The sequence below is a fragment of the Taeniopygia guttata genome, chromosome 8 (genome assembly GCF_048771995.1).
Source record: "Taeniopygia guttata chromosome 8, bTaeGut7.mat, whole genome shotgun sequence".
Classification (NCBI taxonomy): Eukaryota; Metazoa; Chordata; class Aves; order Passeriformes; family Estrildidae; genus Taeniopygia; species Taeniopygia guttata.
The window spans coordinates 29,668,017-29,686,275 of NC_133033.1; the positions used below are offsets into that span (position 1 = coordinate 29,668,017).

At 47.9% G+C, this 18,259-nt stretch overlaps 1 protein-coding gene across 3 annotated transcripts in view; it reads right to left on the minus strand.

Moving 5' to 3' along the window:
* Window positions 1–18,259, minus strand: part of PBX1 (PBX homeobox 1) — a 129,631-nt gene that overhangs the window by 12,627 nt on the left and 98,745 nt on the right. For 2 of the 3 annotated variants that reach the window (XM_030279663.4, XM_072932933.1), the window contains exons 3-7: window positions 15,076–15,320; window positions 11,947–12,137; window positions 10,779–10,914; window positions 7,576–7,735; window positions 286–398 (exon numbers count right to left, since the gene is read on the minus strand). In XM_030279663.4, coding sequence (XP_030135523.1) covers window positions 286–398; window positions 7,576–7,735; window positions 10,779–10,914; window positions 11,947–12,137; window positions 15,076–15,320 — 845 coding nt within the window. The remainder of the gene's footprint in view (window positions 1–285; window positions 399–7,575; window positions 7,736–10,778; window positions 10,915–11,946; window positions 12,138–15,075; window positions 15,321–18,259) is intronic. The other variant, XM_030279664.4, reaches the window with a different exon arrangement.

Sequence of the window (18,259 nt, forward strand, 5' to 3'; positions counted from 1 at the left end):
TGGTTGGGTGTTTGGTTTTGGTTTCTTTTGGATTGTTTTTTTGTTTGTTTTTTTTTTTTTTGTTTTTTCTTTTTTTGGTGGTTGCTCCTGTTGCCTTTTTCTTTTTTTTTTTTTTTTTTTGTCGGTTGGTTTTTTGGTTTGGTTTGCCTTTTTTTTAAGTGTTGGTTGGTTGATTTGTGCTGGTTGAGATTTGCTCTTTTCAGACGGGAGGGAGAAGTGCCAATACAATCAAAGGCTCCTCCAACACTAATGCATTCACTGGCAGTACATCGGATGGGTCCCTACCTGTGACTGCACGTTGGCTCCAACCTGGGCCCCTTGGTAAGAATCCCCATTGAGAGACTGCACGCTCATGAACAAATCTCCAGAGTTTGACATGTTAAAAGAACTGGAAGAACCTGGAAAGGAAAGAGTGAGGCACCTGAATCACAGAAAGGAAAAAGATCCACCCCATGACTCTCAGCCAAGAGGAAGGAACAACATGCAAAGCAACCACAAAAACAAAACACACAGTCAGGTTAGTAGTATGAAGAACAGAGCAAGCCAAAAAAAAAAAAAAAAAAAAGATGCACTCTTGAGGTTATTCAAAGCCACATGTTGTTACAGCTCAATGCCAAGAACATTCTTCAACAGCTCCTCAGCTGGAGGAAGGATTCTTCATGCTTTTGACTGAGGCAAACAAAGCACAGCCTGGAGGACTCAGACAGCATCAGAATCCTTCAAACAGCTCTGAAGGATCTCGTTGTTGGAGGTGTCCACCCAGCAGACTGCACTGGAGATCAGAATTACCCAGACAAGCCCTGCTATCAAGAGCAGAAGCCTTTGCAGCAGGTGAACCAAGCCCATGCTGAGCAGCTCAGACAGGGTGGGTAATCCTAGCCCATACTGCTCCCTGCAGGGTGAGACATCCAGAGCCCATCCAGCCCCATGGCTGGAGCTTTGGCTGAGCCATGTGGGGCTCTGTGAGGGAGTGGTGCATGGGGTTTGCCTTCAGGATATCAGGAACCCATCACTGGTGGGAACTGCAGAGCACCAGGAGCAAAGGCTCACAAAAATGTGAAGGCACCTGGGTTAGACTCCCAGTGCCCATCACACTGGCAAAAGTCTTTCATTGTGATGGCCCGTGAGAGAACACAAGGGTGTCACAGCCCTCCTGGGCCAGCTGCCCCAGAAGAACAAGCTCTTGTAAGCAAATTCCCCACTGCATGCACCAGCCGTCAATGTTACGCTAAAAAATTGTAACAGTAAAGACAACTGGGTGGGATCAGGAGAAAAAAAAAAATCACAAATGAAAAGAAAAAATAAATCCTGCCTTTGCAGAAATGAAAGTTTTATGCTTCCAGCTTTGAGATATCTGAGCACTTCCTCAACCACTGAACAGAAGAAACAAACCCATCATGTAACTGTAAGGCAGGGAAGGCAGCAAGGGGGTTAAAAATAAATAAAAAGGTTTTATGGGATTATTTCAGAATTTATCGTGCAGATCAGCGCATTAAGTGTGAGACAGCTCAACGTGCAAGGTTTAGTTATACATGACGTTAGCCTTGGAAAGGAGAGACTTCAGGGGCCCAGGTCAGCTACGCTTTCAGCTCCAGTCCCAAATATATACTCTCATCATCTACACTGCCATTTCCAACTTGGAAGACTGGCAACCACAGTCCTGGTGGAATTGCCCAACTATGGCTCATGCGTATGCTCTGGGAAATGCCTGGCAATCCCCCTCCCCTAGACAGGGAATAAACAGGGACAGACCCCAGTTGCGCTCTGGACCAGGAAGGCTCCTTGAAGGAAGTCACATCTGACACAGGTCAGGGAGCAGGTGGGAGGTCTATGCTGACAGCTTCGTGTTCACTACATTCTCTGCTGCTATCTTAGTGACCAGCTCTTTTGTCAGGCGCTGGCAGTTCTCAGAATCCAAGGAAAGCAGAAACATCACTGCTAGATACAGCACCCAAGACAGTCAAGAGAAAGACTCATCTTGAGCACAGTGAGTCTTGGATCAGGACCCTCCCACTGGTGCTCTGTGAAGCCAGGAATAGCTCATTGTCTGTGCTCACTGTCAACCTGCCCAGCCTGTTCCAGAGAGCAATCCCACAGCGCTGTGTAAAATAACCGGGACTAGTCAGGAGGCAGCTGTAACCATCACCTCCTCTGCTCAGCTGGCAAAGGGCTCCTGTCACTTCCCGACCTCCCAGGTTACTTTGCCATTTTAAAGGCAAGAAACCTAGAGAAATGAGTTGGCAGACTGGGGCCAGCCCACCCTGACAGTGCTCAACTTTAAGCGTGAAGATGGGCACGTTTCACACACACAAAGATGCTTCCGACCCTGTTTTCTGAGTGATTGCCTCGTAAAAGCAGAGGGCAGTAACACAGCTTTGTCCTCCCACAGTGGCTGAGAATCAAAAGACTCTGCAGCTACCCCTCAAAAGAAGCAGAGAATATTTCCCTCCTCTTTTGAGGTGAGCAGAAATCTTTGAGATCACAGAAATGATCAGTGGCAGAGCTGGAGAGAAGACTCCGGAATCCCTAAGCACCTGGCATGGCACTGCTATCTCTCTGCCCCCAGCTGAGCAACATTTCATCCCACCTTCCCCTACCAAAAGAAAATTACAACAACAATAACAAATAAAAATGCCATAAACTTAACTGATATTTTATTGAAACTTAACAAACCTGCCCATAAAATTGAGACTGGGAGGGAGGAAATAAAAACAAACAAACAGCCACAAACTCTAGTTCTGAAGAGCGACGGTGTCTCGGAAATCATGAGGAGCGCTGGAAATGTCACTTACAAGATATACACTGCTATTGGCAAGGGGTGTTTTTACAATATATGTGCATATCTAAACGGTAAATATGTCTTGCTGCTGATGTGGATGCAGAGATAAATATGCGCATACCAATGGCCCCGCATGTATGGATGCATTTGGATCAGAGCTGTAATTGCGCTGCTGCTTCAGCACTCGGCTGGCTGCGCACTCACCACGCCCCGAAATCACAGCGGCCCCAAGTCTGACACACAGCTAAGAGGGGCTGATGCACCCAGCTGGGAGAGGGGTGTGAAGAGCCCTGAAAATTTAAGACTCCACAGAGATCCAGGAATCCAAGTCAAGTCCTTCCACTAAAGGAGGCCTCACTGTAAATCTAACCTGCCCCTCTGAAAGGTTCTTTTCCTGAATGCACCACAGGCTTTTTTGGTAGTCTGGGGCTCCTCAGGAACTGAGGTTGTGAATGAGAGAAGCTCATCTTTGAGCCTGTGAGCCCAGAAGGAAAGCACTCTGATCTTGGCGTGGGAAGTCCCTGGAATTATTGTGGGTAGATAAAAAAACTTATCAGAAAACCCACGACTTGCAGCAGTGTGGAAGAGTGTCTCATCTTCAGCATCCAGACATCTTTTTTAAAACCAGGACCAATCCCCAGTATTACTTGGTTTTGAGTTTCTATCAGGGCAGCACCTGCTTTAGAAAGAATGCTGGCAATGTCTGAGCAAACTCTGGCAGTCAAATCTTCCCCTGGGTGAAAGCCTACATCAAAACCTTCTAAGAGATTTCTTCCATCCCTAACACCTCTGATGAGCAAAGCCCACCTCAAATTTGCCTCCATTTCAAAAATCTTCACAAACTTGACTGCTGGTATTTCTTGCACCACTTTTCCAGCTCTTCAGAGAGCTTCTTCTCCAGCTTCTCAGATGTCTTCTGTGTTCTGAGAGTCTCCACTTCCACCTCCAATTTTTGAGCACTCCTAGTAAGTACTTTTCTCTAAATACATGACAATTCAAATGGTACCATGAATAAACAAACAGGGTAGTGGTGTTCACTGGAGCTGAAATCAAGCCATCCTCATCTGCTGCCTCATTCCACCTACCACCAGCAAGAGAAATCCAGCACACTGAACCTCTGTAGTGACTTTGGCCACGTCTACAAGATTCCTGGTTGAAGTCAACAGCAATGACACACACGCATTGAGAGCACAAGATTCATACTTCCAGTGACTTTTTGTGGCCAAAAATGAGGGAAGAATGTGGTGATGGACTATGTAGCTCCTTAGCAGGTCCAAAATCCAGGGATGATCCAGTAGGACATTTGTTCATTTTCCCTTGCCAAACATTGAGGACTTTGAAGGCATGACCAGAACAGTCTCTGCTGAAGCAGAGTCCTCTCTAGTGGTATGTTCTGGATACAAATGGAGGAAGGCAGAGGAGACACCTGTGCCCGATGAAGTACATTTCCAGGATAAGCAGGTAAAAAAAAACCAGCTCAGGACAATTTTGGCTGCTCTGCATTCAAGATTTCACTGGATGCTATCACCTGTGTGCGGCCCTTGAGGACTCTAGCTGGCAAAAGGGTCTGCCCACATAAAACAGCTTTCATTTGCCATGTGGTTTCTGTGCTGAGATTGTCCAGGAAATCAAAGTGAGGATGGGGAGTTGTTAGCCCAAACGAGCCAGACTTCTCAGCTTATTTGAACATCTGGCCAATAAAGCCCAACCGCGCGTATTCCGGATGAAAAGGTGTTTGACATTCAGGCCTGGGTGACTGAGGATGGGGGACCCTGCTCTGAACGTGCCAGATGGCCAGACAGATGCAATCCTTGCCCTTGTCAATGTGTGGCCAATCTCTTTGACTGACTGTAGCCATTCACCGATCTCCAGTAACATGGGCATCAATGACAGAACAGATGGGCCTGCGCAGCCACAGCAGAAATGAATTTAGTTCCTGTCCCAGGTCCCACTGCATCCAGTTCCACCTCGTCTCCCAACATCACAGCCCTCCAGGGACTGCACTGCTGGTCATTTCTTTCTCATGACCTGCCTCTGCTTACTTTCTTTCCACATGCCCTATAATGTATTTAAACCAGGAAGTCCTACAAACTCCTAAGATAGAAAGTCCTATCTTTGTTCAGGCTACTTCCTCACCAAACTCTCAGCCAATGATCTGGGAACAGAAAGAAGTCCACAGTGCAAAAGGAGAGGCATTGGCCATCTTAGTTCTTCACCTCTTCACTGGCTTCCATGATCCTCCCTGGAGAATTCAGCACGTCTGATGGCTCATGGTCCTGGACACAATTATCCCAATCTTTCTGACAGGTATCTCAGACCTAACATGTCCAGGTGTGCTTCTTGCTGCTGGGACCTACAGGACAACTTGAAGCAGGGGAGATCACATGGTGTCCTCAGGAAGTGTCTTTGTCCCAAAATGTGACAATGCAGGGATGCTTGACTGAGCTGTTACATCTGCGTGGTTCAGCTGGGAGGATCTCAACTGTCAGGAGATAAAAATCCCATGCAATTCCAGCTGTCTTCTCAGGAGAGGACCTACAAGGACACCCAAACTCACCACCTCTGCAAGCTGACCCAGAGCAACCAGGGCCTCCCTGCTGCTCTGCCACTGTTGCAGCATTCCAGGCAGGGTTGTGGGACCTGGGCCAGGTTAGGAACACTTTATTTCTAAGCAGAAGAAGGATCTCTGTGGCCTGCAAGCTCCCCTTGCACTGCTTTAGCACCGCTGACACTTCAGGCGTGTGAAAAGAGGTCAATGACTCCAGACTGCAGACAAGTGAGCCACAAAGAGGACCCAGGAGCTCAAGTTTTCCCTGTTAATAACAGGACTGTTTGTCCTTTCCTGAAAGCGCAGTGTTATCCAGGGATTATCTCAGCTGCTTACTGCAGGGCACTGGCCAATTTATCTCTGAAACAACCGTGTTAGTGCCTGTGGGGAAGGCAAGGAAACAGCCTTGCTCTGGAGCACTATTTAACAGGTCAGGCACTGAGGAAATGCTTTTTCTCCTATGTGCAGCACAGATCCAAACCCGCTCAGGCAATCTGAAGCTCTTCCCTTGCTATTGCAGACCTTTGGATCTGACTCCAGCTGAAGAGAGAGGAAAAGAAGGAAAGCTGCATTTCTTTGGTCCGGACTGATGTGGGCAGCAGGTCTCTCCCCTGACACACAGAATTCTTCCCTCTCCAGCAGAATTCCCTCCAGCCTTTTCTGTAGGGGGTGTTAACATCAGGAAAGGCCACCTGCCCAGGTATTTTGTGTGAGCTCTTTGGACAGAAATACATTTTTGAAAATGCAGTTAAATCTTCATCAGTTGAGATAACGAGAGGGAACAAAAATCCCCAAATCAAAAAGAATTAAACAAAACTCCAGCAAACTGTCTCTGCAGAGCTCTGCTGCACCCACCTAAGCCCTCAGAGCACCTGAGCCACAGCAGACAGCCCTAGGTGAGGAAGAGGTGGGAGAGACTGTCCTGGCCAGAGACCCATGTCACTGCTTCCTCCTTTTGTTTGACCCCTGGCTCTCCACCTTCCACTCAAATCCTCCAGAGCCAGGGGTGTTTCTGGCGTGTGATTCCTCTGGTACCTACAGAAGCAGGGTTGTGCTCACTACAGAAGCATGTGCTGATGGCAGGCAGCATCTGCATGGCCTGTGTAACATCCTGCTGCCCACCATCCTCTTTGCCCCCTTCCTGCCCCTCTGATAGCATCAAGCATCACATCCCCAGAGAAGGGCACCATGAGCAGACTCTCAGCTCAAAGGCTCAAGAGTGGCACATTCCCACCTTCCCTCCCACCCCTAAAAAGAAAACAAGCACACTGATATTTGCATGGATTACAAAGTATATGGCACCCATGAAGTTATTCCTTTTTCCTCTCCTTGTAAACAAAACCAAATTTTGCTCTTGGATCAGCAGCCCCTGGTCATTTTTGGGTTGGCCAACCTTGCAGCAGGCACCGGGCATGAACTGAGCATCATTCTCTAGCAGAGGAGTTGAAATCTGGGCAAAGTGCTCTGTGCCTTTGACTCTCAAAACAAACAAATGGAAACCACAGCAAATGGGAAGGAAAAGGGGAAAGGGAAGAGAACGACCCATGGATTTCTCTGGATTGCACTGACAAAAAGGGAAAATAAAATTCACACAGAGCACACTCTTGCAGGTGATCCAGACACTGTCATGTAAGCAATCAAAGAGATAACCACAAGAGAATGAAAATCAAAGGACAAAAATTCACCCAAAACAACCCCCAAAATGGCATGAGCTAGGACATCTCAGAAATGCTGGGGTTTGTCCATTAGGATCACTCATGCTTTCAGCCCCAGTGAAATAAAATCATTACACAATAACTTTTCTATTACTTTTTTTTTTTCTCCCCCCAAAATGCAAGCAATCTCAGCAACGCTTCGTGGTCCACTTTTCTGGTCTTGTGTTTACCATCCATGCATATAACCCCCACCACAGCACCACCAGTCACATGGTCTGATCACATTGTTTTTTCCAACAAAAAACAGAACAGGGAAGGGGAAGAGGGAAAAAAAGGAGAAAATAGGGAGGAAAAAAAGCAAAGAAAATAAAGCAACCCGCCTCCCCAAAAAACCCATCAAATCAAACCTGTTTCCCTCTTTTGGTTTTTTTTTTTTTTTTTTTTTAAGACCACGAAAATGAGCAAACCAGACCCAGAGAATAAAGGCTGAAATAACCAAAAGGAGAAAACAAGAGAGAGACTAGAGGGAGAGGGGAGAACGAACAAAAACCCGAACACTAACAACCCAAAATAAAAGAAAAATAAAAACTAACCAGCTGAATTGGGAGTTGAGGGTGAGTTAGCCTGGCTTCCATGGGCTGACACATTGGTAGCCGTGACAGCCGTTTTGGCAGCATAAATATTGGCTTCCTCTTGAAATTTACCTATGTTCTTCTTGTACCGGATTCTCTTATTTCCAAACCAGTTTGATACCTAGAGCGAGTTCAAGAGAAGACAAGGACAAGTTAAGGTTTCAGCTCTGCCAAGTGCACCTGGGTGAGGAAGGTGGATTAGTTCAGGTTAAGCAGTTGCAGATTCTTTTCCCCCAGGTTTTCCCAGCACCTTCCACTCGTGTGCGCCCCAGGAAAGGTGATGGGAACCCCTTGGGAGCACTGGGTTTGTGTGGGTGTAGCTGGTTCTGCTAGAGATGGGATGATCCACAGGAACCACTAGACCCACCCCACAAAAATCTTAAAATGGATTAAAAAAACCCACGATAAAGTCAAATAACCCCACAGTTGTACAATTTGAGAACAGGTACGTGACATTTTTATTTGGCTCCCCCTCAGTATTCCTTTGATGGGATACATGCCCTGATTACCAGCATGGCTTTGAGGGAGAACACTCAGAGAATTGACTGGGGCCTGGCTGACACACAAAATTGCCTCAGAATCAGCAAAGCTCTCTTTTGATCCATCTGAGGGGAATCAGGGCACAAAGCCAGAAGTGGATGCTCTTTGTCCAGCTGAGCTCGGCTTTGCAAGGTTTAGCACGAGCCACTGCATGAACCAGGAACTTCAGGGGAAGGATGGAGAAGGAGCACAGGATTTCTCCTAAAACCTAACTTTGGTCCCAGGAAAGAAGTGTGTGCCTTGGAAGGGATGGAAGGTGTTTCCACTGTGTTTGCCCAGAGACATGCTGATGATATTCCTGTTCACTTGTGGGCACTGTCTGTCTCACACTGAACCATTTCAGAGAAGGCATGGGAAAGAGTCAACCCTACAGCACAAGAAGCAGCTCTCAGCTTCTTCTTCATCAGCACTGCATACAGAGAATCAGGGTAATGTCTTCCTATATGCAGCTCTCTGAGCAGAAGACAACTTCCAGCCACTAATGACTTTGTTTGAGAGAGTTTACCAGGATAAAGGAAATGGGTAAATGAGGAGGATGCTGCAGCTCTCCCAAAAAGTTCCAACACTCCTAGAATTGCTTGGAGCTGCAATCTCGAGCTAGCAAGACCAGCCCCTTCAGTGAGATTCCAAAGACATTCTCCCTTTGCTTGCTGGTGAGCAAGTACATCACTGCTCCCTCTTCCAAATAAATTGAGCAAGAGCCAAAGACACAGAATACAATAATGGATGTTCATCCTTTGAAGACCACGATTTTTTTCCTTTTCTTAGGGAAAGTTTGGGCTTGGTGTGGATCACTGAAACCCATGAGCTTTTATTCCTGTGCTGCTTTCTATCTGCAGTGCTTATTAGAGCATCCAGCAGCTTCCATACAGAAGTGGCTTTATCCACCAATTTAATGGCTATTCAGCTACAGGTATCCAACCCTGCAGAGCAGGAAAGAGAAAATATAACCTGTGGAGACTCAGATCAGCATCCAGTCCAGATCTGGGAGCAAACATTTTGATGGTACCTGCAGGAGCTGGTGCTGTTGGCAAGGAGCTCCATTCCACCTCTGGCCCAGATTTCTCACTAATGACAATGTGCTCCTTCATTATCTTTCCACATGGACATCTCCTCATGACTGCTCTTCAGGCTTCACATCCTGGGTGAACTCTGATCACCACAGGGCAGGAGGCTGGAATACACAGCCACCAGAACCTACCTGCATTTTACAATCTGTGAAACACCTGCAGAATCTGGTCAGACTCTGAGCTCAGATCAACTCTACTCATGACTTGCACACATTCATGGGACCTGTTTTCCCACTTAGTCTCAGCAAAAGCAGAGCTGGATGTGTGTTTGTTTCTGCCTTACTTGGATGAAGAAGGGAGCAGATCCTGGAGACAGGCACAAAGTAGCCTTGATTCAGCACGCTCAAAACCACCTCCTAAGCACAGCACTTCTCCTGGGCATTTTGTCTTCGCAAAGGAGAAGTTGTAAGTGTGAACAGATGAATTAGAAGTGAGAGGGGAAGCACTGGGACAGCTGGAGCTTTACTTAAGCCAATATGTGCTGTCTCCTGTAGGTAACTCTGGGAAGAAGCAACGTTTGGGTCTTCCAGCCCAGGGGAGGCAACTGGAGTCACTCAGCAGGCACTCAGCACGGTGATGACACCTACCCCTGGATGCTGCTGCTCCTGCTGAAGGCAGACACGCTCCCACAAGGACACCAGATGCTACTGCTGTCTGCAGTTCACTCAAGTGACGAGCAGGCACGTGCCTGGGGCTGGGAAGCAGCCCAAGACAGGGAATGCCATGGGAGCCTAGAGAGGCTGCTAAGCTCACATGGGGACAAAGCCTACCACAGGCCACAAAGACTGGCTCTCAGTCACACAGCCTGCTCCAAAAAGAGAGGAAATAAAGAAGAGCAGGCCTGAGCAATGTTTGGCTGAACATTTCAAGGGCTGACTGCGCTCCTCACAAATCACAGCAGCTCCCAGGTCAAAGCTACAGACTCCAGGAACTACGTGGCTTCCTTGAACATATGGAAATAATTCATTTTGTCATTACTAACCCCCATGTTCTGAGAGATGTGCAAGTCAGGGAGATGTCATGTTCTGCAGCACAAGGGTAATGACTGAGAGAAATGATCCTGAGAAATCTCACCTTCACTGAGCACAAACTATAACTGTTGCACTCATATCCTTCCCACCTGGACTTGTCCATTCAATCTTATCAAACAAAACCTGCACAACTCTTCCTACTGCTTTTAATCCCCGTAAAGAAATGACTTTCAGATCAAACAAGCCCTTCTTGCAGGCCAGACCAGCACTAATTCCTTGAGGAGACTCTACCCCTCTGGGTGCTGCTGCCACATCATTTCTGTGTTGTCAGCACCTTGGCTGCACACACAGCCATTGCTCCATGGAGCCTTCATACCTCCTAAATCCACTCTCAGACTTTCCTTTTCCATCCATGACTTCAATCTGCAAGTGCCATCTGCACTCCCACCCACTCTCACTAACTTGCACTAAACTAATTGAATCATTAAATGGTCAACACAGGACATGGCTGGCTGGTCTGAGGTCTGGAATACCCTTCCCCATGATGAGGTTTCCCACTGGTCCAGGCTTTGAGCTGTCTCACCTGTGAGACTGTGATGCCACATTTCTTGGCTAGCTCTTCTTTGGCTTCCTCACTGGGATAAGGGTTGCTGAGATGGGAATAGAAATACTCATTCAGGATTTCCGTGGCTTGCTTGTTGAAGTTTCGTCTCTTCCGCCTTCATGTGAAGAAAGAATGGGAAACAGAAGGGAAAGGAAAGGGAATGAGCACCAGGGATCCAAAAATAGAATGCAATTTTAGATACTCTTTGAGTATCCCACTTTCCTCCCTCCCCTCTCTGCTTGCATGGAGAGCAAGACTCACAGCCAGAATGCTTCTGATCTGCCCCTTGCTGGTGACTGCTCTCTCAGCACCTTTCAAAGCAAGCAAATCTCCATCTCAAATTTATCACTGTATCCTCCAGCTCACAGCAGAGTCTGAAAACTGGCATCCAGCTCCTCCACCTGGGAAGGTGACTCCTGACACCTGGCTGTCATGACCAAAGACAGTGCTACTCTGCAAAGCTCTGTGCTGAGGAAGCACAGCTGGATATATCCTTGGGGAAGTCTGTTCCATTCACACCTAGGCATTATTACCTGTCTGCCATCTCTTTCCTTGTACCCCTGGTGTAGCTGCCTCTCCTCCCCATAGCAAGCTACAGCCCAAGCTGCAGTCTGCACCTAACCAGCTTGGGAAATGAAATAATTTTACAGCAATTTGAAAATCTGGGACACAAAAACAGTGGGAAAAGAATGGGAATCTAGGGGGGACAGGATGGCCTGGAGGATAAACTTTCATCCCTAACTGAAGCACACGTTTTCACCACAGAGGCTTGCTGCAATATGCCACAGGATTTCCTTCTGCCACAGCAAAACCAAGATGTGCAATTCTCAAGGTACAGCAGAGAGCCTCACCAATGGATGGCTTAAATTGCAGTCCCCTCCCCTGCTGAGCCACAGACAACTGAGGGATAAAGACTTCACAGAATTCACAGAATGACCGGGTTGGAAAAGACCTTCAAGATCACTGAGTCCAACTCATGCTCTAACACATCAACTAAACCGTGGCAAAAAAAAGGCAAAAAACTCTCTGCCTCAAGACACGGCCCTTCAGCTGGGCCCTCAATTTACTCCAGAACCAACCAACCTGCCCAGAGAACCTCCTGGGCCTGAAGGACAGCGCAGAAAGGTTTGGTGGGGCGCGGACTCACCGTGCATCCAGAAACCGCGAGCGCAGGATCATGACGGCTTCGCACGTGCTCTGCTTCAGCTGCATCTGGATGGAGCTGAACTTGCGGTGGATGATGCTCACCATCCGCTCGATCTCCTTGGGCGAGATGGGCCGGGTCCGGCTCTGCTCGCGCAGCAGGTTCATCACGTGCGTGGTGAACTCGTTGCACGCCTGGCACGGCAGGAAAAGCAAAAGGAACCCCAGGATGGGAAGGTCATTCGGTGGTGTCAAGGATGGGGCAGAAGAAGTGTAGATATGGGAGGAGACAGGACTGCAGGCCCCGCTGGCTGGGGCTTTTCAGAGCAGCTCAGAGCAAAAACGTGCTGGTGCTCAGGGGATGATGCCTTAAGATTTTAGTTTTTGTGTTTTTCAGATCCTGTACTGCTTTAGTGTATAACTCTGAACTTCATATAGAAGTTGGTTAACTCTCTTCACGTTTTGGTCAGACAAAACAATCCTTCTAGGCCTGAGATCCAAGGACACCCTCTGCCTCAGGCCCCAAAAAGGATAAACAAAAGTGAATTGGGGGTGTAGAAAATTGCATGTGTCTGACTTCATTACCTGAAGCTGTAACTGGAGAATTAGTCCCTGACATGCAAATAGACCAAACTTGTATCTGCCTGAAAAACTCGTGACATCGTCCATTTTGGGTGTAGCCCCTTGGGGAGGCTTCATCTGCCCTTCATGTACCTGAAGGCTCTCCATTAAATATATCCACTTTTATCCTTTAAACTTTGTCTGGCCTCTGTTTCTAGCCAGAAACAGGCATCAGGGAGAGAGAAATTTCCCTGGTCTGCCAAGCACAGGGTGTGAGAGACTCCCAAAAACATGCTGGGAAAGACAGCAGCCTATTTCGTTGCTCTCGGGGGGATCATGGATGGAGCTGTGGCAGATGAAGCCCCAGGATTCACAGAGAGCATGAAGAAGTCCCAGCCACTGTTTTGCTGGTTGTGACTGGAGGAGCTATAGATTTATCTGAGGAGGACCACGCACCTCTGGACCCACTGCCCCTCCTCCTACAGCCCCACCATGTGTTCTGCAGAGCTCCTTGTGCATCACAGGGGCAGCTCCCAGAGAGACATGGCCTTGCTCCGTGCTCTTGGCACATCAGGTAAGAAGTAAATGAGGATAATAATTAAAGCCTGAGTGAGGCAGGAGCCCTGACAAATAAGGGCAAGCAGGTAACAATCCAAATTAGTTTGCTGCTGGCACAGCACTGTCTGGCTGCTCCTGCTGTCCCCACCCTGTGCCTTGAGGACAGGGCAGCAGAGAGGAGCCAGGGGACAAGGGGGTAATTCTGAGGGCAGATCAAGGCCACTTCAGTCCCCTCTCCCTCATACCCATGAGCACCTCACTGGCATGATGGGATCCTCTGAATCCCAGAACCAAGCCCCAAAAACCAGTGGGCAGTGATGGCTGGAGAAGCCTTTGGTGCTCCTGGGATGTGGGTGGCTGCTCTGGGGACAGTGTCTGCAGTTCCCACGCTATGATGAGGAAAAAGGGGCTGGCAGGGGAAAGAAACACTGGATTTGTGGACTGATGTCCTGGGCTTGACTTGCTGTGTCTTACCCCACCATTCCAAGCTGAATTCCCACCATGGCTCAGACCCAACAAGGAGACATCCCCAAGGCCAGCTCCAGCTGCTGACTCCCATCTCCCAGGATGAGTGCTGGCTATCAGAGCTCTCAGACACCCCAGAAATTTCATATCATCTCCTCTTGGCATGAAAAAAAGAGCATTAAAGGCAAAATCACCACTGACTGCCGTGCTGACCCAGCAGCCAGACTGAGTAGCTATGGGCTCAGCTGGGACTGAGCTCCCAACAGCTGGATTGGAGAGAGTGGGAAGGAGGTGGAAAAAACCCTGAGCCCTGGTGTTGCAGGAATGTGGGTGATGGTATCAGAGATGGCACCAGAGATGTGGACCAGCACAGCCACTTGCAAAGCCACTCAGTTCAAAACCAAACCCTGTCAGTGGGTTGTGAGAAGGAAGAATGCAGCCCATCTCACCCTCTGGGCCTGGATAAAGGCTTCTCTCACCTGGCTGTCTCTTTGAGGAGCCGAAGAGAAGCAAAACCAGAATCAAGAGTATCAAACAAACAAAACCCCTGCCCAAGGGGAGGGAGAAGCAGAAGGGCCTTCCCCGAAGCCTGTGCTCTCCACTCCCACCCACGTGGGATGGCTGAGGGGTGACAGCAAGGGCTGAGGAGAGCCACCAAAGGTCATCCTTCCAGCCAGCCCTCTGCCTGCTCTCTGCCTGCCAAAGTGCCTCTCATGGCATGACTGTGCTTGGCTGCTCTGCTAGCAGAGCCCTGCCTGGCCACCCTGAGTCCAGCTCTAACCCTGGGGCACCCTTCCCTGAGCTTGGCCAACGTGGCCATGGGAATGAGACATCCCCCAGCCCCACCACACATCCAGTTTGCCCGGAAAAATAGAGGCTTTTACTGGATCTAAACCCGAGATCTGAAAGCCCACCAGGCCCCTGGCACTGGAGCTTGTCCTGCACCCAAAGAGGTGACACTTTCTTGCTCACATCCCTGGGGTAGAGACCACAAGGTCAAGGTGCACAGTGGCCAAGAAAGGTCTGCAAAACATCAGGAAGCACTTGAAAGGAGCTGTTTTTGAGCACTGACCTGCAAAGCTCTTAATGAAATTGTCAGTGTTACCAATAGCTGTGTTCATGACTCAAGTAGATTTTCTTTTGAGTAATTTACTACAAGAAAAAAGACTTTTTTTTTTTTTTCCGTGGAAGCAGCCTTTCAAGGAGAAAATATATTCAAGAAGACTCTGATGCAAGTCTTACTTGGACAGCTGTCATCACTGAGGCCAGCATATCAGAGAGGCCTTTTCCTTTGTAGGGCCAATTCTGGGTAAGACATCAGGGGAGGAGTGAAAAGTAAAAATCCAAGGGGCAACCCTGCTAAGACTATTCTCATGCCATCAACCCTCAAGCCCGCCAACCCCCCAAAAAAGCTGGTGTTGGAGTGAGAACACCCCGAGCCATTTGCCCGTAGGCTCCTAACAAGAGATGTCAGCAGTGACCCAGGCTGTGAGATCCACGCTCCCCGCTCTGCTCCCACCACCAGCAGCACCACGAAGGAGCCTGTTACCTGCTCGTACTTCTCCAGCTCCGTGTGGTAGATCTGCCTGATCTGGGAGAGTTTGGCTCTGTAGTCGGAGTGCTCCACCGAGTTGTCGGAGCCGGCTCCCCCGGACGCGGCGGCGGCGGCGGCGGCGGCGGCCGAGCCCCCTCCTTTTTCGGGGCCCGCCACCCCCTCGGCCAGGAGCATGTTGTCTAACCTCATCAGCTGGGGGTCCGTGGGCTCCTCCTCCTGCGCCCCCCGGATGCTCAGCACTGCAGGAGACACAATGGCGAGAGGAAAGCCCTCATGAGTCACAGCCGGACTGACCCCATCAGCAGCGTTGCAACTCAAAATGGCCCTCAGACATTTTTGGAGGTTCCAGGCCCTGGTCGGAGGCATTTGAGACCCTGGCAGGCAGCTGGAAACAGCTGTGATTTTGAGTTTGAACCATGGAATGATTTACCAACTTTGCATGTGGAACAAGAAGTCACAAAAGTAAGTAAAGTAGTTACAAAGTAGAGGGAAGAATTTTTTAGTATTGTACAAGGGGGTTTTAACACCTATACAGGGGGGGTTTTACTTTGTACATGGGAGTCAGAAGTTTTAAGATGGAAGAATGTAGGCCAGTCCTGTTCCTCCTCTTTCTTCTTCCTTACCTCCATGTTCATGATGTTAGCACTTATAGATTGGTTTAGAGTAGCAAAGCACCATTTAATATAGGTAGTAAGTATTAGAGAAAAACTATAAACATGTATCACATAATATATCATATAAAAAATAACAACAACCCTAGGTGGAGGGAGAGAAGAAGAAGACAGCAGACAGAGAGGATGTCAGGGTGTGTGTGTGCCTCTGCCTGAGCTGCTGAGCAAACCACAGTAACCAGAGAAGAAAATCTTTTAGATAACTTGCAATAAACTGCCTTGAGACCGAACAACAAGAGGCTGCTGAGCCTTTCTTTGGAAGCACGGGTTGGAGGAGAGACTTTTCCACCACACGGAACCCCTGAACCAAGCCGGGGTTCCGACACAGCAGGGATTTTGTCCCTTCCCAACAGGTTCCCCAAAAGGTTCCCCAACAGGCATCCTGATGCTGCAAGTACACTGCAAGGACCAAGCTTGGCTTCACTCACTACTTGGCTTCCAGCTCCCTGCTCCTCTCCCTGCTCCTTCTCCTCCTTCTCACAGGACAGAAGTAGGGCAAAACTGGCAGTGAGCTCACCACAGAGCTAACCCACAAAGCCACACTTTCTGCTCCAACAAGCAGCAAAACTCCTAGCAACAGCAACCAAAAAAGCCAATAAATGTACCCATGCTGGCTGCCAGAAGCGATAGGGACCATATCCAGACTCAAGCATGAGATGGGAGTTTGGAAGTCTGTAGCCCTGATGCCATTTCGCTCCTCTCAAGTCACCCAACGTGTCATTTACATCAACCCTGGATGGCAGAGAAAGACACACAGAGCCCGGGGCAGCTGTGCCTTGGTTTCCACATCCTGAAATACAGATTGTGGAGAGGGCCTGAAGTCCATGCTTTTAGCCACGTACTGGGAACATGTAAAAAACAGGTATGAAATAAATTTTATTCTTGGAAAAATGCCTTTTCTTTAAGAATACAGTTGTTCCACTGATGTCTAAACCATGCTGAGAAAAGGAGCAACGATGAATTAATCCTCCCAAAGTGACTTTTCAAAAAGCGAATCTTCCTCCCATCTTTCTGCTCCCTGCCTACATTAATGCTCCAAGTAAAAGTTCTCCTGTGAGGGCTTTCCTGGAAAAACAACATGGGAGCACCCCAACAGCTTGGGATGTCCCATGTCTGAAAAATGGAGGTGCCCCATGTGCTCCCTCCGTGTCCCCCTCCAAGGTCTGTGTTTAAACATGGAATGCTATCGTGAGATTTCCACGTGCACACACAGAGAGCTGCATAATAAACGACATAAATAAAATAAATCCTTGCTGAGCAAATAAAAAAAGGCATTTCCTAAGGGAAAACAACTGTATTTCCCCATCTCATCTGGCACAGGGACTCTGAGCACACACACCCCATGGGCACACCTTCTTTGCACATCCAGAGCTGGGAAATGTTGAGTGGATTTTGATAAAGCCGTGCCCGCTGACAGCTGAGATGAATTTGACCCCCTCCCAATCCACGGCACAAACAACAGCAAGTGATTATTCCTGTCATTTAAAATAAAAAAGTAGGGGAAGATCTGTTAGCAACAAGAAATAAAATCACAGCAGCTAAAAAACCCCAGCAACCACCAGGTATGGTCTTCCCCACTCTGCAATAAGTTAAAGATACAGCTATTATCAATATAAAATTGAACTAAAAGACCCTGTTGAGAGGTTTGGTTAAGACTAAAAAGAGCTTTTCTAGAAAGCCTCAAAGCCTACTGAAATTACTATTTTTAGGACATTTCACTCATTCATTTAATTTTACTTTATCCATACATGTGGATCAGTTACTCATTCATGCATTTACTGGCATTTTTTCTTATTAAAATATGCACTGTCAACAAAGGTGGGAAGGTGGGCAGAAAAAAACCCAAGAACAGTAAAACTGGAACTAAAAATAAATAATTCCACGCTAGGGAGGATCATTTCTATATGGAGGAATGAGGGCAGAGAGCCAAATTTGAAGCTGAGCCCTCAGGAGACAGGACCAGCATCTCCCCCCACCACGGGAGGCTTCCCATGGCACCCAGCCATGATAAATAGATCCACGGGGAGAGGACAGATTTCATCAAGAAAATGGTTTGGGGTCTATGGTCCATAAACTGAAATATGAGGCAAAAGTAGCCAAATCCCTTAAAAAGAGAAGAGGAAAGTTGACAGGATGCAGCAGGGAGAGAGACTTGCCATGCAAATAAAAAGAATAAATTCCTATTCTTCCAGGACAAAAAAAATAAATAAAAATCAGTCAATTAAAGCACATCAAAAGCCCAAATACAAAAGGAAAGCAACACAGGTTAAAAAAAAAAAATAAAAACCACCTCAAATAAACAAATCAAAAGAAGAGTTGCCAAAACAGGCGCATCTGGATTTCAAAAGGGAAATATTTTTAGATTAAAAATCTCAGGAATCATTGACCTGACAGGTAGGCACGAGTGATTAATTAGTTTATGTTTAGAGAGCTGCTTCCTGATGGAAAGTGCTGTGTATTCCTGGGAGCTTTATTCCTGTGCCACACGCACGGACCAGCACCCGATG